Source organism: Nyctereutes procyonoides, unplaced genomic scaffold (assembly GCF_905146905.1).
Source record: "Nyctereutes procyonoides isolate TBG_1078 unplaced genomic scaffold, NYPRO_anot_genome, whole genome shotgun sequence".
NCBI lineage: Eukaryota > Metazoa > Chordata > Mammalia > Carnivora > Canidae > Nyctereutes > Nyctereutes procyonoides.
In genome coordinates this window covers 7,988,863-8,012,481 of record NW_026575160.1, presented here as the reverse complement: position 1 = coordinate 8,012,481, position 23,619 = coordinate 7,988,863, and the positions used below count along the sequence as shown (strand labels likewise).

The following is a 23,619-nucleotide window of genomic DNA, read 5'->3' as shown; positions in this document are numbered from 1 at the left end:
TCCCTCAAAGTTCTGGAAACCTTGCTCCCAAAATTCCTTAGAGACTTATGCTATCCCTAATCCCTTCCCAACATGAAAGTCTATAATGGGCTACTCCTCATGACCCCAGTACAGCTCTTTCTGCCTACGGGTCCTGTCTCTGTGCTTTCACCTTTTTGCACCAAAGCCACCTCAAGAATTCTTTCATGGCTATCAGCTTCAAACCCTAACATCTTTTCCTACATCAGAAATGAGTAAAACTTGGGAGTTTTTAAGTGATTGTAGAAGGATAGCACTCAACTACTTAAAGTTAGAGGTTAATAAAAAGCATAAATTCTTAAAAACCCAGCTATTTGATGTTTAAGGTGGCATATCTAACAATCAACCAGAGGAGTTGAAATACAGAAATAGTAAAAGATATGCCAGGTAAATACTGTATTTCTTTGAATTTAAGATACCATACATTTTAAGGCACACTTATTTTATGTAATACCATAGTGAAAAAGTCAAAGCCAATTAAAATCTGACATCAGTTGCATATGCATCTTGATTTCTAGAGATATTAAACTTATCTTAATATCTTAATATCTTAAAATTGTAGAATATGATAATGAAAAGAAAGTGGTATGGCAATACTAATATCACATGAAATAAATTTAGGTCAAAAAGTATTCAGGGATAAATAGAAACACAGAGGAAAATAAAGAGAAAATCCATTTTAAGGAAACATAGCCTTTGCATACTTGCATGGGCTTAACAACAAAGCCCTGAACCTTATAAAGCAAAAACTGACTGAATCACAAGACAATTTAACATCTTCAAAATTTTGTTTGGAAATTTTTTCATGTCACCAGCAGAAACTTATAAAACAACAATTATAAAATAGTTATAAGCATAGAGTATACTTGAACAACATAGTGTAAAAACTTCACCTAATAGACACAAAGGGACTCAGAAATTTCCTACCTGAATTTAGTCATTTGTCCTTTAATTTCAGACATTCTGTATTTCTATATTTCCAACCTTTTAAATGAGAAAAGTGATAATGCATTATGTATCACCCCAAACCCTCAACTCCTTTCCTAAATATGTAATAAAAATAGTAAAGCAGACATACACATTAAATACCACGCAGTTAATATAGTAATATAAAACCAAAAAAAATTTAAAAACTCAATATTACTTAGTGTCAGTAGCTTCAAAATGCACGTCCTTTATATATACTATCTTTTTTTAAAATTAATTAATTTATTTATGATAGTCACAGAGAGAGAAAGAGAGAGAGGCAGAGACACAGGCAGAGGGAGAAGCAGGCTCCATGCACCAGGAGCCCGACGTGGGATTCGATCCCGGGTCTCCAGGATCCCAACCGCTGCGCCACCCAGGGATCCCCTATATATACTATCTTGATTTTGAAAAGGCTACTATTGTTCCAGTGTTCTGTTGGTTGGATTTGACATGAAACTTTAAATTTTCTTGATATTCTTTAGCTAAAGATTTTCCTTTGAGTTTAGGGGAAATAAATATTTTTTTTCCCTAGGCAGATAATTGGTCAAAATATTGTAATGAGGGATTCACATTTCTATAAAATTTATGTACTAAGGGATCCCTGGGTGGCGCAGCGGTTTAGCGCCTGCCTTTGGCCCAGGGCGCGATCCTGGAGACCCAGGATCGAATCCTACGTCGGGCTCCCGGTACATGGAGCCTGCTTCTCCCTCTGCCTGTGTCTCTGCCTCTCTCTCTCTCTCTCTGTGTGACTATCATAAATAAATAAAAATTTAAAAAAAATTTAAAAAAATTTATGTACTAAGTACTAAGAAGCTTTTACTTGGAAAATGTTAACCAGAGAGATATTTTTTGGGATATACATGTGTAAGGGAAAGAGAGAGTGAGTGAATGCTAGAAAGTACCACCTGGAGCCCAAGAAAACTCTTCCTAAGCCACAGGTAGAACCTAGACTTATGCTAAAAGCAAGTTGTTACATTTTCTTAATATCTGGAAGTGTCTCCATCTAGATCTTATAATTCTAAGAAAAAACAGGAGCCCTGAGCCCTGGTAAAGCAGTGTAAAGGAAAAAGCTTTTCCCCCTAACCTAGAGCAAAATTGGTCTTAGAAACAATTCCTAGACTATCCCAGGAACGGCCATGCTACCCACAGGGAAGAGAGAGTCCTACAGTTTTCCTTTATCACCCTGATACCTCTTGTCTAGTACAATATCCTAATACATGTTTTTGCCTCTAGAAGAGTTGCCTTCTAGGAGGTGGGGCATCTTGAGCTGCCATATATTTTATTATTTCCAGTAATATGTTTGTCTTACAAACAAAATTAAAACAAATATATTTTTATCACATGATTTCATGGCTCTTAATCTTCATTGTATATCAGAATCTCCTGAGAGGTTTTTTTTTTTTTTTAAATAAAAATAATGATACTGGGCTCCATCCCAGGATCTTGGGATTGATTTAGGGCATCTACATATACATATATTTTTTTAAGTTGTTAAGTTGATTTTGATGAAGGAACCATTGAGAACCACCGTTGTACATTAAGCTGGTTAGGGCAAATGGTTAGCCGGCCAGAGCAAAATTCCAGAACAGCAGTCCAAGAGGACCCTGACCTGGCACCAGGTGGTGCTGTGGACACAACTCTGAGCCTCCTGCCATTTTCCCCATCTGTTGGTGAGGAGCCCACGGCTCTCACAAGGGTTTCAGCAGAGAGAAACACAACTCTTAAACCTGAGTATTACCCTTGTTTTTAAAGAAGGGGGGCATAGAGAGGAAGAGAGAGAAAGGGCTTGTTCTTGGAAAGATTTGTAGTCTGTTTGGGCTGCTGAGGAGAGGGTTCCATTTTTCAGGCTGATTTAATGAAATAAAAAGGACAATGATGGACAATTCTATTCACTCCATTCTGGATGATTTCCTTTGTGTTTAATTTGCTGTTCCCATTAGAATAATATCTGAAAGTAAAAAAATAAAACGGAATTTAAAACATTAAAATTAATCATTCTTGTACAGCTCAGATATATGTATTTGCTTCTCTTTCTCATGATGGTTTCAAATATTTTAAAAATTTGTATAGAAAGAAGGAATTTACATTGAATATTTTACATCCTCCTTGTGAGATCATGTGTTTATAGCCCTATATTTGTAATTACAGTGACTAACAATCCTGGTTTTCACTGAGCTGAGAAGTTTCAGATTTAACACTGAGTGGTCCTGGGTAATCCCAGATGGATGGTTGGTCTGCCTACTTGTAACCTATATGTTCATTTGGGAAGCTGTGTTTTCCTGTTATTTATCCTTCTAAGTAGAACTCAACACCTCTCATTATTCAGTATAAACTTTTTTTTTTTTTGCATCAGTGAGTCATATCGAGATTTCTGAAGATTATATGTAAAAAATAGATAGTAAGGTTAGCAATGGATACCTCTTAGTGTTTCATTGAGAATATTCTCATTAGTTACATCTTCCTATTCCCCATATCCCTTTTAGACTGCAATCACCTGCAGTCCTAACTCTCTACCCCATCAGTTGGTTTCCATTCTTACATAGGAAAATTTTAGTTTCTTTTAACCTTTTTCTTTAGACTTCTTGTATACTCCATCACTACTTGATACTATCTTCAAATAAGTGAAATTTTGAAGATTTGTCTCTCAGAAAGGAAATGATCTTCTAGTTTCCAGTATTCAGAGAGCAGTGAAGTATTATTAATAACAAAAATATTTATTGTTTGACTAAATTGTGTGTATATATATAATCTGTCATATATATCTATAAAATTATCCATCTATTTATCCATTCATCCATCTATCTGAATACATGTATTCACATAGGTACACATATTAGAATTTTCTAGGTTTGTACTTTGATAAACACTTCCTACTTTGCACACTATTCCCAGTTTACAAAATTGACAAATAAAAACACGGTAAGTCCCTGGAACTTTAAAAATTAGACATGATAAATTGTGGAGAACTTAGGGGAAACTCTTGCTTTATGCATTGGATGATGTGGCATAATGAGTGCTCCTTTTTAAAATCTACCAAACTTCATTCATGTGTTCTACCAAACTTCATTCATGTGTTCCATCTCACAGCAATTACCATGAACACTCTGTTCTCATTTAACAGCCACTGAACATTGACATTTGCTTTCTGTCAAGAAGGTAGACTTTGTCAGATGATATGTAGATGATTCACACCAGTGTTCTAAGTTCAAAACAAGAAAGACTGTGGGTGTATACAAAATGTCTGTCAGAGGCTATGTTTCTCTTGGCAAAGAATATTGGGAATCTTATCACTAGTTCTGTCCACTAAGAGTGGGGCAAGTATTGGCTGAAAAACATTAGATTTTTGTTGAAAAGGGACTGATAAACTATAGTTGGGGAATAATATGGTGTTTTTAAATTATCTTTAAAGGTAAAAAAAAGCATTTCAGACATTGAATACTCAGTTAAGCTAAAATGACAATAATTGTTAAAATGTTCTATAGAGAGTGATGAAAAGGAGATTGAGTTCCAAAATACAACTGGTCAGTAGTCATTTTTTTTTCTCTTAGGAAGTAAGGTTAGAATCTCAAGCCATCTGAGGGAGAGCAACTCAAGCTTCTCAAGTGGGTCCAGTTGGAGAAATTGTTTATATATTTTCAGGAATAACAGGAGGAAGAAATCAGAAGAAAAGAAAAGGAGTCAGCTGGTTGTGTCACTTTTTATAGCCATTTGACTATTAAAGCAGTACTATGAAGATTGTGGGCTCGGTATATAATAATAAAAGTAACACATAGAAATACTTGCTGCTTTTCTTCTTCCTCTTCTTCTGCTTTTGCTTCTTTTTTACAGATGATAAATAAAATCACAGAAATGTTTAGCAACTTTCTCAAGTTTATACCCAGGGTCTTAAAACAAGAGAATTCTAATTTCAAAGCCTGTATTCTCTGTACTTTCCCAAAATGCATTTACATATAACAAACAAACAATACTGCTGATAGGTGAAAAGCAGATTTAATGATGTTAAGTGTTCTATAAAGTGGAGGAGTTATGCAGTATATGAAGCTTACAAGAAAACAAAGAATTAGGCTCAGGGCCTTGGAAAGGGTTGTGCAAGTGAGGGCCCTACAGGTTTAGCTTCATTAGCCACACTGTAAATCCCAACTCTGGTTCCATGCCTTTTGAATCAGTACCTTTTGAAAAATACAAGTCAGGAAGTTTTTTCTTTCACTGAAGGGTGCAAGAAAAAAAAAAAAAGGCTTAAGTTCACTGTTACGTAGCCAAAATTGTATCCAAGAACTTATGCAACAATTAAACTTGTTCTGTTACTATGAATAGGTTTTACAGCTAATTTATCTTTGAAGGCTATCTAGGAGCATGCAAAACTTAAAGTTGAGAGACACATCACTGGGAATATTATACGGCAACAGTGGGCATTTGATAACAAGTTTATTAAATGTTTTCACAATGCAAGTACTAAATCCTTGTTCTGTGACTATAAGGTAAGTACTCATATGCTTTTGTGGGGGAGCAATAGCATAACCATGTTCAGAGGAACATGGTAGCTACCATATACAAAGGTAGAATTATCTTCTGTTTAAGGCCTACATTTGAGCTACTTGTCTCGATTTTTACAAGAGTGTGATTCTCATCTTTAACTTAGCTTATTGTTTGGGTCTTTTTAAATTAATTTTATAAATTTATTTGTTATTGGTGTTCAATTTGCCAACATATAGAATAACACCCAGTGCTCATCCCGTCAAGTGCCCACCTCAGTGCCCATCACCCAGTCACCCCCACCCCCCGCCCACCTCCCCATCCACCACCCCTAGTTCGTTTCCCAGAGTTAGGAGTCTTTCATATTCTGTCTCCCTTTCTGATATTTCCCACTCATTTTTTCTCCTTTCCCCTTTATTCCCTTTAACTATTTTTTATATTCCCCAAATGAATGAGACCATATAATGTTTGTCCTTCTCCGGTTGTTTGGGTCTTAAAGAGAAAGTGCTGCTCTCTGTCCTCATCAAGAGCTAAAACATCTAACTCTATGCAGGTTGAGAAGTGGAAACAGTTGAAAGAAAGTAAATATGATGGGTTTTACTAGACCAGATGACCTATCCTGGCTTTTTCTAACCTAACATGTAGTCTTAGATCCATATCTGGATAATGAGGCAGATGGCTACTTAGCTGGACTCAATGCTTTCCATCTGATTTGACACAATTGCCCTTGGGCAAGATACCATCAGCGCACATCATGAAAGAGTTCCATGAGAGAAAGCAGGTGTTGAACATAGGGTAAAGGGTGGGGTGAGGATGTTGTTCCCAGAAGTCCTGATGATGCTGGTGCTTCTGCTAAGTGATTTATTTGTATTGTATGATCACTGTGAGGCTTGTAACTAGCAATAATTTCCTTGCTGTGATCTCTTTGAGAAAGGGAAAGACAGATTTGTGGTTTATTGTTGGCCATATATGGAACTTAAAAGCATGGTATTCATAAAATTACTTATTTTGGGTTTCCTACCAGCTCTCTGTAAGTATCGCCCTAATCACTGGCTTGTGTTTTTAATTTTTTTTTAACTTTCTGAAGAATAATATGCACTTGCTTGTCATTTAAACACATTGTGTTGAGTATTTGTAAGCATTTTCAAATTCTTTTTACATTAAGGAAAGGAGTATGGGGGCGGGGAGCTGTGCTCACAGCCCCCGCCCCCATCCTTAAAATGAATATCATTATGATGGCAAATTTTTATTATTAGTTTACAGGCCTGAGATATTCCTTTTAGTGTATCTACTTAGAGCCTTCATGTTTTCCCTTCCAGACTGAGGCTTCTGTGAAGGTTCCTTGGCTACATCATTAAACTAAACATAAAACAATTTCTGATCACTGTTTCTCTGTTCCTGATTTGTGTTCATTAATATGTTATCCTGAACAATTATCATAATTTTCCTGAACTTCAATACTATCATTGATGTAAGGGTAATAAGATAGAAAGGTAGTGATAGACATATTAATGTGGTAATATTAACAAGATGGAATATTTTGAGTTACCAAGATTGAAAGCATCATAGAAATTATTGTGCATTACTAGTACTGCTTATAAAGTATCAGGGTCCCTGCTGCCCACCCCAAAGAATCTAATGAAGCCACTTTCCTTGGGGAAAAATTCTCTATCAGGTTTTTTGAATCTTTGATCATAATGACCAGAGATAACAAATTATTTAATTATTGGTTTATAGAATATAAATTACTAATGAGAAAGTGCCACAAGCCCATCAGAAGGTGCTCTGGGGGTAACATCCAGTAAGGTCACACACACCATGGTAACATTAAATAAAATCATACCAGGTGAGAATCATCAGCTGATTATGGTTCCTTACATTCTGAGAGGTATGAGCCTCTCAGACTATTTATTTATTCATTTATTTTTCTATATATGTATTTATTTAAAGAATTTTAAAGTTTTCTTGAGAGAGAGAATGAGTGCAAGAAGAAACAGAGGGAGTGAGACAAGCAGACTCTGTGCTTGGGGGCTTGATGCAGGGCTCTAGGCAGGGCTCTACTCAGGCACTCTTGAACCCCCTCACCTATTTAACCCAACAAAGGAACACATTTTAAAGGAATAATTATTTTAAATGATACTGCTTCCCTGGCTACTCTTGCAAACATTCTTCTCCCCACCCTCCTAAAATTTTCTGGGGTCTTGGCTAAGTTGTATAGTTGGTATATATTCCCAGTTGCTTAAGGTCTAGTTTAAACAGTAAAATAAATGAAGAACAAAACTTTGTTCATTGTGGGTTTTTTTTTTGAGAAAAAAAAATAATGGATCATGTAGGATCAGAATAAGTGTACTAAAAAGACATGTTTGACAAGAATATGTCCCCAATTAAATGAATAGTCAGCTGCTCTTTTCCCACTTATTCATTTTAGCCAAGACTGACTCATGCTTCTTTAGACAAAATTTTAAAAATTCCCTTTTGGGAAAGCAATTGCCATTGAGCATGACATTTAATTGTAAGAAAACACAGGGAAATGACAAATATGGCTAGTGCTATTTGCACCTGTGTAAACAAGCAATGCCCTCCGCCCAAGGCCCCCACCATGGGCCTTTCAGTCAAAGGTTTTTCCTGTATACCACATCTCTTTCCTGTATTCATAGAAAAAAAATTCATATTTAGGGTGAAGTCCTGTGAGATTGTGTGTGTAAACAAAAAGAATCAGAGAAGAAGGATTTGTTGGGGGATAGTGAGAACAGCCAGAGAATAAGGAGAAATCTATTAGGCCAAGAAAAGAACTTAGTGTGGTGGTTTTCAGAATGTGGTTCTCAAAATTTTGCACCTTTCTGTTATCACATCACTTTGCCACTTTGTTAGAAATGCAAAACCTCAGATGGAATCCCAGACTTTCCAGATCAGAAACACAGAGTGGGTCCAGCAAAACTGTCTTTGAACAAACCCTCCAGGTGATTCTAGTACCACTGATGTTTAGAACCACTGGCATGATCTGCTTGGGTGACTGGAGAAGAAGGCTACTCCACAAAGAATTCTAGCTGACAACCACCTGTACCTTTGTTTCTGAAACGTTATGACCCTTCAGGACCACAACTGTGTAACTCATCATTCTGATTCTTATGTTGCTGAGAACTTCTAAATGCATTTCACTGGGTTATAAATATTTTTTTACACCAAGGACCGTTAGCCTCAAAGGAATCCTAGATATAAATTGTTCCTTTCTGCTCTTTCCTCTACAAGAAATTAAGGAGTTTTAGGGAGCTTTCTGTCTAAATTGATTTTCCATTAAAAATACACTTTTAGGGCAGCCTGGCTGGCTCAGCGGTTTGGCTCCGCCTTCTGCCCAGCTCGTGATCCTGGAGACCCCCCCAGGGTTGGGTCCCACGTCGGGCACCTTTCATGGAGCCTGCCTCTCCTTCTGCCTGTGTCTCTGCCTCTCTGTCTCTCTGTTTCTCATGAGTGGATAGGTGAAATCTTTAAAAATACACTTTTATCTTTTTGAAAAATACTTTTTCATTTAAACATTTTTATTCATTGTAATTTGATTTGCTTAATTTTGCTCAAAGATGTGTATTTAATTTTCTGTCCTAAAGTTTTGGATACATATGACATGCCAAGGGCTTTAGTTTTGGACATTAAATTTGGTAAAATCAACCACAAAATTTGAGGATCTGCCAGGAAACTTGACATTTAAGTACAAATTGCATATTGCAAAATTTGGCTTTTCACCCAAACTTCCCATCTCGTTTCACATAGCAGAGGAGAAAATTGCTATTTCACCATTTGAATTTTTAAAGTATGCCACATAAGGGATAATTTTTGCATTTGTTTATTCATTATGTATGGAAAACATGTTTTCCCCATTTCTTTTCCTTTTTCCCCCTTTCCTCTTCTCTCCTTGTTAATTTTGTTCTTTACTTCTTGATACCAAAAAAAAAAAGGCCTTTGGTTTCTTTAAAAAATAGAATAGATGTCTTTGAAATAAAATGTCAAGAACTTGGAAGAAGAGTATGACAAGAAGAATCAAAGGTGAAAGAGGTACAGTTAACACCTGAAGGAGAAAAAGAACTAAAAGTTTAGCATGACTGGTAGTTTGAACTAGAAAGTAGGTTACTTTCAGAATATAGGGTTGAGAACCTTGAGTCTGAGATGGGGTATATGGCATCCTGAGTCATGCATGGGCTGTATAGAGTAGCTGTAACGTTCATGAGGAATTATTTCTGGGTCAGTCACTCACCAGCTATTTGACCTTGTAGGTTAGTTATGTCCTGTTGCTGAGATTCATTTTTCTACCCTGTAAAATCTTACTGAAAACATCTATTTTTCAGGATTGTCATGGGACAAAGAAAACATATATGTAAAGAAGGCTGAGTCTCAGCAATGGGACGCTTACTGTTAGTATGTACTGATGCTTTTAGTTGTAATTCATGTTTTCATAATTACATGGAACTTCACTGAATTAAAACACCATATTTACTTATCCATTCATATGGCAAAGAATTCTAGCGTTTTGTTAATATAATATAATGCACATCTGTGTATATCTTTTCTGACATACATGTACATGGTTTTACTAGAACAAATAATTGAGATTGGAATTGCTGGGTACTAGGGTATAAGCATCTTTCCTAGATAATGCCAGATTGATTTTTAAGTAGTTATACCAATTAACACTTACACTAAGAATGTATAGGGTTTCCCTTTTTCTCCACATCTTTGCCAAAAATTGGTATTGCAGATTTTAAATCTTGGCAAATTTGATGGGTGTAATTGTATCTCCTGTGGTCTCATTTAGCATTTCTCTGATTTCCAATAAATTGAGCATATTTTAATATACTCTTGGGTCATTTGTGTTTACTTTTCAAAGAAATACTTGTTAATATCTTTTCCAAATATTCTATAACTTTGTTTCTATTTTGGTTACTGATTTATAGGAGTCTTTTATTTTTTTAAGATTTTATTTATTTATTCATGAGAGACACACAGAGAGAGGCAGAGACATAGGCAGAGGGAGAAGCAGGGAGCTCCTACAGGGAGCCTGACATAGGACTCAATCCCAGGACCCCAGGATCATGACTTGAGCTAAAGGCAGATGCTCAACCACTGAGTTACCTCGGTGCCCCTATGGGAGTGTTTTAAATTTCTTTTTTTTTTTTTAATTATTAAGTGGGCTCCACACCAAGCATGGAGCCCGGTGTGAGGCCTGAACTCAGGACCACAAGATCAAGACTAAGCTGAGATCAAGAATCAGATTCTTGGAACGCCTCTCTCTCCCTGTGTCTCATGAATAAATGAAAAAAATCTTAAAAATAATAAAATAATCAGATGTTTAACTAACTGAGCCACCCAAGCATCCCTGATTTGTTGAAGTCTTTTAGAATCCAGTATTTTTTTTTCTTTTTCAGTCATGTAATGGAAATATCTTCTCCCACTTTTTTGGTTTATGTTTTACTTTTTGTAAATGATGTCTTTTGATCTATAGGATTTCTCATTCTTCTTTAATATGGTTTACATTTTGTACTTGTGCTTTGCTTAAGAAATTCTTCTCAGAAAGCATAAAGGTAATTTCTTAGATTCTGTTTTAAAGTTTTGCCTTTTTAGTCTTTAAATCTCTTAGAATTGATTTTTGTGTATAATCAATGTAATACTTTTAAGCATGGACAACCAATTGTATCTTCATTCAATCAATCCATCATTTCTATACTGCTCTGTGTGGCAAATTCTGTCATATATCAAGTTTTCATGTGAGGGTGGGTCTGTTTGTAGGTGTATTGTGTGTCCTTAGTTTATTTCTGATCCCATTTCATAGTGTCCTACTTAGCACATATTTATAATAAATGCTGGTGGCACACTTCACTTCTTCCTGTTCTTTTTCTGGATTGTCTTGGATATTAGCTCTTTGCTTTTCTATATAAATTTTAACATAGCTTAAGGAATTACGAACACATACATATATGTGATATGTTGTGATTTCTCTTGGAACTGCAATGAATGTATAGAAGAATTTAGGGGATAATTTCCACTTTTGTGAATGTTTGTTTTCCAGTCACCAAACAGGAATTTCCTGTTTATTGTAGTTTCAACTTACTATTCTTTTTTGTTATCCTTGGGATTTTCATTAATTACTTTTTTTTATAGGATCAGTAATACATTCTAATTTTGCTTGTTAGTATTAATTCAGAATCTGAGTATTTTTCAGTGAAGTGCTAATAATGAATATTTTAGGATATCTAGTCCAACATCCCAATAGAAGTAGGGGATCAATTAGAGTATTTTTATACTCTATTCTATAGAATTCTATAGAATAGTATACTTCTATACTCTGCAGTTTTCTACTTAAGTATGTGTGAATACTTTAAGTATGGTTTCTCTGCCAACCTGTATGTGTATGCTTATACAATTTGTTATTTACTTATTTATTTTGTAGGTGGAAAAATGATAACCAATGAAAAAGCCCAATTTTGGCTAGGAGGAATTTCGCAAAGTAGATCTGAAGGAAATTTGTTTGACATGGAGGCTCAGAAATCCTCAAGAAATTTCCATATTACAGGTATGAGAATTTATAACTTGTAATTTTTTTACCCATCACCAATAACTATTGGAGGGCTACCTCTGAAAAGAGCTACAGAAGATTAAAACTACAAAATTATAAACTTATTGTGGAAATACTTACACTATCATTAAAAAGATGAGCAAAATAAAATAGCATAGCCAACTGATTACATAAACCTTAGGAGAAGGCAAAAATTCATTATTAAGTGAATGATATATGCAGTAAATATAATGAATTTTGGGGTTAAAGATATCTTAGAGGTTGGAGTGGGTAAGAAATCTTCATGAAGAAACCTTCATAAAAGAATTGAACTGATCTTGAGAGGAAAAGTAAGTTTTAAGAGAGTTAGATGAAACCAGATTGAAGAAACATGGAAATGAGAAATGCAACTTTTATTTTTCAAATACATCTTCTAACTTTTAATATGTGATGCTTAAAACTCATTTCAAATAAGATATAGTTCTATACATATTAAACAAAAAACTCTGACAGTTTACTTGAATTTCTTCTTCAATTTTGGCTGGCCAGTTTGGCTTTTGTTTTCATGAAAGCAGTACCAGTTTCACAAAGTTCTCAGAATCAATACCAATATCTATTGAGAATTGACCAAGGATTAGTTACTCTAAACATTAAAAAATCACTAATATTTGTGAGATATATAGTCATGTATTGCTGATTCTTAAAATATTCACTTGTCAAAGTAATCACATGTTTTCATTTCATAGAGATAAGCCCATTCTTTGTCATTTTAAACTCGGAAAAGCTCAATGAATTCTTTCAAGTAGTAAATCTAACGGTGATCTATTTTTCAATGTTCATTTTCATGAAATTTTTTCCATGAAAAATTTCAATGTTATTAAAATTTATCAGCATAAAGCTAGCAGGAAATAGTTTAAGAAATGCATTACTGTCTAATTGGCATATTGTCTCTTGGCATATTGTTTTTTAAAAATTATTTTAGCTATTCACAGATGCTTTATTTGATTTTTTTACATGTGGACTATTATCAGGAAAGAAAAACATTAAATGAACAATCTACATATAATGAGACTGACTAGTGTTTAGAAAAATTTGGATAGTTGACTGAATTATTCTGTTTGTTCAGAGGCTTTCTTTTGTGGAAATGAAATATAAAACAATAAAGTATAAGTATATGTCGTCTGGGTAATTTTCAAGGAAATGTGTTCAAATGATTATTATCTGAATTTTTGAACACTTACTTGTAAATTACAGTGTCCTAAGACAAAATAATATTAAACATGAACAAAATAAACTGGTAGAACAGTTTCTCTTCCCTTATAACATGACAATTTGAGAAAATTTAACATTAATTTTGTAGTAGCTATTAGACTGATGATCAAAAAGCAAAATAAAAAGTCTTGAAGTTTTAAGCTATAAGAAATACTCTTGCTTATATCTCAGAATGTTACCTCACCTTTGTTTTGCTTTATTTTTGTCTAAATAACAAGAACGTCCAGACCCAGGATTTCTTCTCAATTGGTCAGATCGTCTCACACGTCAAGGCAATAATGTTTCCAAGGCTACAAATCCATTCTGGAATGAACTGTCTGCTTCTAACCCATTTTTGGATGACATAACTCAGCTAAGAAATAACCAGAAGAGAGATAATATTTCCATCTTGAAGGAAGATCCTTTTCTTTTTTATAGAGAAATAGAAACTGGAAATTCTTTTGATTCTTCTGGTGATGAACTAGATGTGCATCAGTTGCTTAGGCAGTCTTCTGCACAGACATCTGGAAGATCTAAAAGTGTTTCAGAACTTTTGGACATTTTAGATGGCACAGCACATGGCCATCAGAGTATACATAACTCTGGCCAGATACTGGAACAAGACTTAGAATGGCTTCAGGATGATAGAGAGGCTTATAAAATGGCTTGGTTAAGTCAACGCCAGCTGGCCCGTTCCTGCTTGGATTTGAATATAATTAATCAGAATCCTGGATGGGCCCAAACACAAGTTGCAGAGACTGTGATAGTTTGTAAATTAAGCCACCAAGGAGGGTCAGTACAATTACCTGAATCAGATATCACTGTTCATGTGCCCCAAGGCCATGTAGCTGTGGGAGACTTCCAAGAGGTGTCTCTAAGGGCATTCCTTGAACCTCCACAAATGCTTAACCATGATCTTTCATGCACTGTAAGCCCACTGTTGGAAATCATGTTAGGCAACCTTAACACAATGGAAGCCATTTTGCTGGAGATGAAAATAGGGGCTGAAGTGAGAAAGGATCCTTTCAGCCAAGTCATGACAGAAATGGTGTGTTTACACAGCCCGAGTAAAGAAGGCCCTTTCAAAGTGTTGAACAACTGCTATATTTATAAGGACATCATCCAAGTCAAGCTAATAGACTTGAGCCAGGTGATGTATCTCGTGGTTGCTGCACAAATTAAATCTACTCGGTCACCAGCTGCCACCGTTTGGGATTGTATCCACAAAACCACATCAGTAGGGATTTATGGGCCCAGATACATTCATCCCAGTTTCACTGCTATTTTCATAGTTTGTGGACACAGTTATATGCCAGGAAAGCTTACAATCTCAGATATAAAGAAAGGTGGAAAAAATACATCTCCAGTTGTGTTTCACCTCTGGGGGAAGCATTCGTTCTTACTTGACAAGCCACAAGATTTAAATATTTCTGTTTTTTCATGTGATCCTGATTTTGAAGTAAAGGCAGAAGGAGAAAGGAAAGAAATTAAACAAAATCAGTTGCTAGCAGGTGAAGTAGTTAATCAACAATTTTTATTTTCCTTAATTGACTCCAGAGAAATGCACTTGTGTGTTTTCCGTGTTCAGATGGAGCCTCCTGATGGTAAAGCAGTGACACAGTTCTTTGTCACTACACCTGACCCAGCTCCCAACCTGAAAAGATTCTCAAATCTGCCAGCTGATTTGCAGGAAGAGAAGAAAATCAAGTCTGCTCCATTATTACCAAAAGTGTGTGTTAAATATCCCACATTTCAAGACAAAAATATGAACTTTAACAACTATGGAGTAACCCTGAAGACAGTGCTAAGGCAAAAAAAGAGTGACTACTTACTTGAATATTTCAAAGGGGACACAGTAGCTCTTCTTGGAGAGGGTAAGGTAAAAGCCATTGGGCAGTCCAGAGTGAAAGAATGGTATGTAGGAGTCCTCAGAGGTAAGGTTGGACTTATACATTGCAAAAATGTCAAGGTGATTGCAAAAGAACAAGTCATATCTATGTCAGATAATGTCTTCACAACCAGAAATCTTCTTGAACAAATTACCCTACCTTTCAAAAAACTGACTTACATCTACTCAGTTGTATTGACTTTGGTGTCAGAAAAAGTTTATGATTGGAAAGTTTTAGCTGATGTCTTGGGTTACTCACATCAGGCACTAGAAGATTTTGATCAAATACAAGCAGACAAAGAATCAGAAAACGTTTCCTATATTGTAAAGAAGTTAAAGGAAGATTGCCATGCAGATAAAAATACCAGGAAGTTTCTTTACGAACTTACTGTGGTGAGTATTGCTTGATCACAGTAATTTGTTTACTATAGAGAACTTTATTAACTTGGGAATATTTATAGAAACATGTGACAGAAGTTAAAAAATTCTCAGCAGGCTCAAATAAACTGAGTCACTTTATAGCAAATACAGAGATTTTCTTACAAGATCATATAATTGATTTCTTAGTTTTAATATTCAAGTGTGATTTTCCCAGAAACTAGGCTCCTGAGGATCATGTTTCAAAGGCACATTAAAGATTCTGTTTGTGCTAGAGTACAGCAGTTAAGAGATCTCTTCTCCTCCTCTGTCAAGTAGTTGAATAGCTTTTAAAATATCAGAGCAGCTTCAATAACATGGAAGTAAATAATACCAAATTGCTGGGGTGCCTGGATGGCTCAGTTGGTTAAGCGTAGGACTCTTGGTTTTTGGCTCAGGTCATGATCTCGGGGCAGTGAGATTGAGCCCTTGTGGGATTGAGTGCAGAGTGGGGCTGCATGCTCAGGAGGGAGTCTGCTTGATTCTCTCCCTCTGAGCCTCCCTCCCCATACCCGCTCACACTCTCTCTCTAGAGTGTCTGGGTGGCTCAGTTGATTGTCTGACTCTTGATTTTGGATCAGGTCATGATCTTAGGGTCCTGGGATCAAGCCTCATGTTGAGCTCTGCCCTCTGCATGGAATCTGCTTGAGATTCTCTTTCCTTCTCCTGCTCCTCCCCACCTGCTCTCTCAATCTCTCTAAAAATAAATAAATAAATCTTTTTTTTTTAAAGGCAAACTGAAACAAGATTGATTAACTTGTCCATTCTTGTAGGTCCACTATATAGAGTTGTTGTTTTTTTTTTTTACTTCGCAGTGTTTTGTTTTTAAAACATGCTGTTAAAATTTTAAAAAACCCATATCGTCACTGTCCTTTATTTTATCAAGCTAATATTCTTCTTGTGTATGCAATGCATCACAACCCCAAAAATGATATTGCTAATTCTCTTCTTAGTCTTCATGTTTTAATAAAACTCTCAGGATCATTTTTTTTCAACATAACATTTACTTCATTGTAAGGCTCAGTGGAGAGTTATAAAATAGATAAAGAACTATTTTGCCTTTAAAGTGGAAATTCAGTATTTTATAAAAGTCAAAAGAAAAATCAAGAGTATATTCCTAAAGTGACTATAATATGAATACATAAATAATAATAATGGTAGCTAACACTCCTTTAGCGTTCTCTATGTGTTTGACCCTGTGCTGAATTCCCTCTACACACTATCTCACTTAACCATAGAAACTCTATGGAGTAAGTATAGCTAGCCAGAAGATTCATCCTACTAAGATAGTCTTGGGAGGCTGGGAAACTTGCCCAAGATCCCATAGTTGGTTAGTATCAGAAGTAGATTTGAGTTTGGTTCTAAAGCCACACTTAATACTATTATACTTTCCTAAATCAGTTATGAATTTGTGTGTGTATGTGTGTGTGTGTGTGTGTGTGTGTGTGTGTTTATGTGGTCTGGTATAAAAGTTTGTGTGAATATGTATATTGAGCATGTAGTAAATACCATTGTAACTGCAAGACTGGGGCCCTCCAAGAGATGAGTAAGATTACAGAGGTAGGTTCATGTAGAGAAGGAGAGCTTTAATTGAGGTGTTGAGGTGCACATGGAGGAGAGAGGTTTTGGAGAGGAATTTATTCTGAGACACTAGTAATAATTTAATAAAGAAATAGTATATATAAAACATTTTCTTTCATTATTTTTATGATTCTACAGTGATACTGACAGGGTTAAATTTTACAAGCCCCAATATCCAGTTGTTCAATAGCTAGTTTTATGATGGGGTGCTGAATTCTCCATCTAGGCCATTTAGAGTTATTGGCTAATGTACTTGTGTGAAGCTGCATGTGCATTTTGCAGCAGCTCATTACATCTCATTACCTCTGCATTAGCTCGTGTTCAGCATGGACTCATGAAGGCTTGAATTGAAAATTGCCTTCTTGTTTCTCCTAGTGACCAAAAATAAAGTTATTTTTTGGCCAAATGGTCTGGAAGTTTAAACCTAATCATACCTGCACTATATTGGTGTATGCTAATTAATTGAGTGGCTTTGGTAACTAACTAATCAGTGCTGATGGAGAACACATTCAAGGGAATAGTTCATAAAAACTCTTACTGTGCCTCAGTGGAAGCTCAGGATTCCTGTGTGGAAGGGGCTTGGCCTGGTTATATGGCCAGAAGATGATGAAGTGTGAGGTATAGAGAGACCATCTCTTGAAACTTTATTTGCACAATAAGTACATTTTTGTTGAAATATATATTAATTTGGAGTGCTGGAAGGGAACTAATAAAGATAGTGGGTTCAAAAAGTAGTCCTATCTAGACATTGAGACTGGTTGTCCTTATATATTTGACACTTGACATTTCCTAAAGCGCTTGAATATCTGATTCAATTTTCACAAAGATAGGCAGCTAGAGAAGATGGTATTACCTCTGTATCCACTTTAAAAAATCATTAGACAGAGATGTTTTGTGATTTATCTAACGTCCTTTGTGGAATTGAATTTTAAACTCAGATTTTGTAACTCCAAGTGCAGGTTTCTTTTCCATAAAACAACAATCTGGAATAAGCATTTCTAAAAGTATTCCACAATTTACTAAAAGCACTTTCAGGGGCCTGCTGGCTCTATGCTGCTTTTTCCTGAGTTCATAACTCCTCACCATAAAGTTAAGGACCAGTACAGTCGGTGTATAAAAACCATGGGTGGTCTTTCTTTTTTTTAATTTTTATTTATTTATGATAGAGAGAGAAGAGAGAGAGAGAGATTGAGAGGCAGAGACACAGGCAGAGGGAGAAAGCAGGCTCCATGCACCGGGAGCCCGACGTGGGATTCGATCCCGGGTCTCCAGTATCACGCCCTGGGCCAAAGGCAGGCGCCAAACCGCTGCGCCACCCAGGGATCCCCCATGGGTGGTCTTTCTAATGTTCTTATAGGAATGAATACTCTATGGACTTTACTAGTTGCCCTACTTGGCCATTCATTTTTACTTATTGTTTCATAGTGATACATAAAGCTTTTAAGTGCTGTTAAGTGACAAGGCACTACCATACCTGTTTATTTGCTTGTATGAACAGGCAAGAGATATAGATAGACCTAATGCCATGTTTTAAAAACATATTCAAGGCAAAAGGAAGCTCATAGATTTGCTTGAAATATACATGGTGATTGACAAAGCTCAGAGGCCTAACTAAAGAAGGAAGAGAAAGAGGGAAAGAAAGGAAAGAGAGGAAGGAGGGAAAAATTGATGGTTTTCCATTTTGCATTGCTGAAGACTAAGTTTTTTATCTTTAATACTCTGTGGTTTCTATTTAACGCAATTACACTGATGGTGAAGGGAGAGAGTTAATTTTCTAAGGTCATAGATATCAATAGCTTTGTTCAGAGTTGTAGAAGTATCTCATTTTTATGCAAGAGGCACTATTCTGGGAAGTTTTAGATCACATTTGGATGAAAAGTAGAATAATATTTACCAGCACTAGTGTGCTTATTCTTTAGAGAACTCCTGTAGCCAATTCTCTGGTAAGGAAAGGGATTATTTTTTGTAGGGTGAATAATCATCCCTGGGTTGATAAATTATAGACTGTCAGAACCTCAGGGTATCTTTGGAAGTGTCTAGTTCAACTTCCTCCTTTTCCAATTAGTACATTAAGAAACATATTAGTTGAGTAGCCTACCCAGGGCCCTATAATTAGTCACAGAGTTGGGCTTAAATCTCCCCTAATTTTGGTCTAGTCATATCCTCTGTACTTCGCTGGTTGGATTTGTTTAAAAGTAAATCAGCTTTTTGAATTTAGAAACCTCAAATATACATGTGGTGAGAAAGAGGTTGCCAGTTTCTAGAAAATATAATGAAAATTTTAACTTACAGGAGAAAGCCCAAATTAGTTGATTTTAACTATGATATGTAATTGTTGCTGCAGGCTCTGCTGAAGATGGATTGCCAAGGGTTAGTAGCACATCTTATCCAAGAGTCTGCTATTCTGACTTCAGCTGTCAAGCTTGGAAAAGGCTGGAGGGAACTAGCTGAAAAGTTAGTACGACTCACAAAGCAACAGATGGAGGCATATGAAATTCCTCACCGAGGAAAAGCTGGACATGTTGCTGTTGAGGTAAGATTTGTCTAATTAAATAGTAAAAAAAATTACAGACCAAGTAAATCAAATGTGATCAAACCTATACTACATACAGAGATTAAATAAGGGAGTGTCCTAGAGGATCCACTAACTGAAGTCACTGCACCCATAACCATCAACATTATCTGAATACACACATCGCTCTTTAAAGGCATCAAGAACCTTTAAAATATATTGATGTTTCTCCTACTGGATTGCATGTTAACATGATCTTTGCTCAAATAAATGGACCAAATTGGATATCTAGTCAATCAGTAGGCAGGGCTATAAGAACTTGAGGCAGAGAAGAGATAAACTTTGAAGGGAGGAAATGGGGCCAAATCAGAATAAAGGAACAGGACATAATAATAAGTATTTATCAGCCTTCAGTCATAGACTTAGTCATTTGTGATAAATAATGTTTGGTAACAAGCATTAAGGAGGTAGATAGTGCGGGGTCACTGGTAATGAGAGCCAGAAATATCTAAGAGTTTCATTGCCTCCTTCACAATTTTGTATACAGTAAGAACTATAGACATCAAATACAGAATAACAACACTTGGTATAAAGTAAATATTTGCCATGCAAATGTTGTTTTTATTAATATTAAAACAAATGTAAACTGTTACACCTAAGTTAGATAAATATTTTCTCTATTTACCATAAAGAGTCCATTTTTATTAACTTAAATGAAACTATTCTGGTGACGAGCACATATAAAATGTCCTGTAGCTTTCTCTCACATGAGTGAAAGCATTTTCAAGATATTTCAGTTAAGAAAAAGTCATTTCTTTGATTAAAGGATGATTTGGAAGTTATATTCCCCACTTCCTATTTGGACATAGAGCTGGGTTTTAATTTCTTGAGAAAATTTTCTGGTTTTGAAGCAACTATGCCAGCTAGATGGGCAAAACAAGACAACCTTTCCATGAAGCTTGAAGAGTCAAATCAAGTCAGTTGAATCCCAGCAGCTGCAGTGGAAGCTTCAGGGTTCCTAGAACCTGGGTGTCCAATCAAGGACTCCACTCAACAGACTCTTTAGCCAGGAGCATCCGGGACTTATTTCTCCCATATAGTCTACTTCCCCCTTATAGACTATATTTAACCCCATACACTAAAAAGGACATTACAGTCTACAAATCAGTTTTTGCTGAATGAGCTAAAAGATAACAGACCTTTAAGAAGGGAAAAAAGACAACATTATTCTGGGATATACTCTTCTGATATTTCAAAAAAGATGTCTAATTTTGATACCACCTCCTGGGACGCCTGGGTGGCTCAGCGGTTTAGTGTCTGCCTTCGGTTCGGGTCGTGGTCCCGGAGTCCTGGGATCGAGTCTCCCATAGGGCTCCCCACATGGAGCCTGCTTCTCCCTCTGCCTGTGTCTTTGGCTCTCTCTCTCTGTGTGTCTCTCATGAATAAACAAATAAAATCTTTTTTTTTTTTAAGAGATACCACCACCTGTCAGAATGGCCAAAACCCAGAACATTGATGACACAGAATGCTGTCAAGGATGTGGAATAATAAGAACCCTCATTCATTGCTAGTGGAATGCAAAATGGTACAGCCATATTGGAAGGCACTTTGGCTGTTTCTTACAAACAAAATATACTCTTAGCATATGATCTCTCAATAACACTCCTTGGTATTTGCCCAAAAGAGTTGAAAACTTTTGTCCACACAAGATGTCCTTCTGCAGGTATATGGATAAATACACTGGTGCATCCAGATAATGGAGTATTATTCAGTGCTAGAAAGAAATGGTCTACCAAGCCATGAAAAGACATGGAGGAATTTTAAATGTCTATTACTAAGTGAAAGAAGCCAATCTGAAAAAAGTTTCACACTATATGATACCAAATATATGACATTCTGGAAAAGGTAAAACTATGGACATGGTAAAGAGATCAGTGGTTGCCAGCTACCGGGAGGGAGATATAAATAGGCAGAGCATAGAGGATGTTTAGGGCAGTGAAAATAGTCAGTATGATATCATAGTGATGGATGTATATCATTATACATTTGTCTAAACCCACGGTATATATATAACACCAACTCCACCCAAGGAGACTTTAGGTACTTATAATGTATCATTGTTGATTCATCAACTGTAACAAGTGTACCCCTCAGGTGGAAGCTGATGGGGTAGGCTATGCATATGTGCGAGTGGGAGATATACGGAAAATCTCTGTACTTTCCTCTCAATTTTGCTGTGAATCTAAAACTACTTTAAAAATAATTCTTTTATAGGGATCCCTGGGTGGCGCAGCGGTTTAGCGCCTGCCTTTGGCCCAGGGCGCGATCCTGGAGACCTGGGATCGAATCCCACATCGGGCTTCCGGTGCATGGAGCCTGCTTCTCCCTCTGCCTGTGTCTCTGCCTCTCTCTTTCTCTCTGTGTGACTATCATACATAAATAAAAATTAAAAAAAAATTTAAAAAAAATAATTCTTTTATAAAGTTGCCTAATTGAAAGCTAGACTTTTTTTCTTAGTAAGGCCTTATTTTAAAAAAATGTTTTCTTGAGAATTATTTATCAGAGCGTTATTTATTCTCTCAGGTTTGTTAAGCATCTAACCTCTCTAATTGTGATTGTTTATATTTTGTCTTCCTCCAAATCTTGACGGAAGCCAACAAACAGCCTACTTGTCCATTATTCACTTTTGCACAGTCCAAATCACAAAGGACTAAGTCTATGTCTGAGTTTGATAAAATACTCAGAAGCAGGGAGGAAAATCCCTAGGTGTCCTTCTAGAGGTTATCATTCAATTTACTGTGGCTAAGACTAACAAACACCACTCTGAACTGTGTTATTAAATGGAAAATTATGCATGGTCTATGGGCCTAAAGCCATTCCAAATAATCTATGGGAGTCTTTACCTCTTAGACCACTTAAACCAAAGGGTAGATGTATACTAATTTTCATTCCCTTGAAAAAAAAATCCAATTGTACATTTTTTTTTCTCTCAGGAAGGAGTTGATTTTTTTTTTAAAGTGATGGTGGTATTTTTTTTAATTTATTTATTTTTATGATAGTCACAGAGAGAGAGAGAGAGAGAGAGAGAGAGGCAGAGACACAGGCAGAGGGAGAAGCAGGCTCCATGCACCGGGAGCCCGATATGGGATTCGATCCCGGGTCTCCAGGATCGCGCCCTGGGCCAAAGGCAGGTGCCAAACCGCTGCGCCACTCAGGGATCCTGAAGGAGTTGATTTTTAAGTATGATCAATATACAAGTCAAAAAATGATTTCAAACCACACTGATACTAGTTCTGGGTAGGACATGCAGAGGGAAGGAACCAACATCAGGGAAGGGAGATAACGAGGCCTGGCGGTTCCCATGTGGTTTCCATTTCCTTTATCTCACTTCCTCAGAGGGGCACATTTTCCAACAGTTCCTCTCTATGTGTGCCAATGTCTACAATGGGGCTCTTTCACTCACTTTCCTTCTTTTTCAATTTCTCCCTTTTCCTTTTGTTCTATTTTTATTCTGTCTTAAAGACAGTTATCTGGCGCTTATTCTGGGCCAGGCACTGTTCCAAGAGCATCACAAAAATTACCTTTATTTAATACCTTCAACAAAAACTTCTGGGGTGGATGCTAATACTAATATATAGAGGTTAAGTAACTTGCTTAAACACCTATAGCTAGAAATTCATGGACCCAGGTTTGGAGCATGGGTTTTGATCTTAGAGTCCTTGTACTTTAACTATTATACTCTGCCCACCCACACCAAATCCACTGTGCTGTGGAGTGGCAGAACCAGGAGGTGTGGTCAGGACTGGGGGGGAGGGTGGTAAGGGGCTCCTTTCACTCTTTCTTTTCCTTTTTCAAGTTATCACATGATACTACCAAAATTTCCCTTAGCATTTTTTATTCAGCTTCAATCCAGTTAAAGAAGAGATTAGTAATAGTATCAAATTTTTCTTGAGTACTTTTGGCCATTTC

General features: G+C 36.3%; 1 protein-coding gene across 4 annotated transcripts in view; it reads left to right on the top strand.

Annotated features, from left to right (window-relative positions):
- Positions 1-23,619, top strand: part of MACC1 (MET transcriptional regulator MACC1) — a 61,750-nt gene that overhangs the window by 27,906 nt on the left and 10,225 nt on the right. For all 4 annotated transcript variants that reach the window (XM_055314676.1, XM_055314675.1, XM_055314678.1 and 1 more), the window contains 3 exons: positions 11,897-12,019; positions 13,492-15,533; positions 19,483-19,671. In XM_055314676.1, the coding sequence (XP_055170651.1) occupies positions 11,905-12,019; positions 13,492-15,533; positions 19,483-19,671 (2,346 nt within the window). In that variant the 5' untranslated portion in view covers positions 11,897-11,904. The remainder of the gene's footprint in view (positions 1-11,896; positions 12,020-13,491; positions 15,534-19,482; positions 19,672-23,619) is intronic.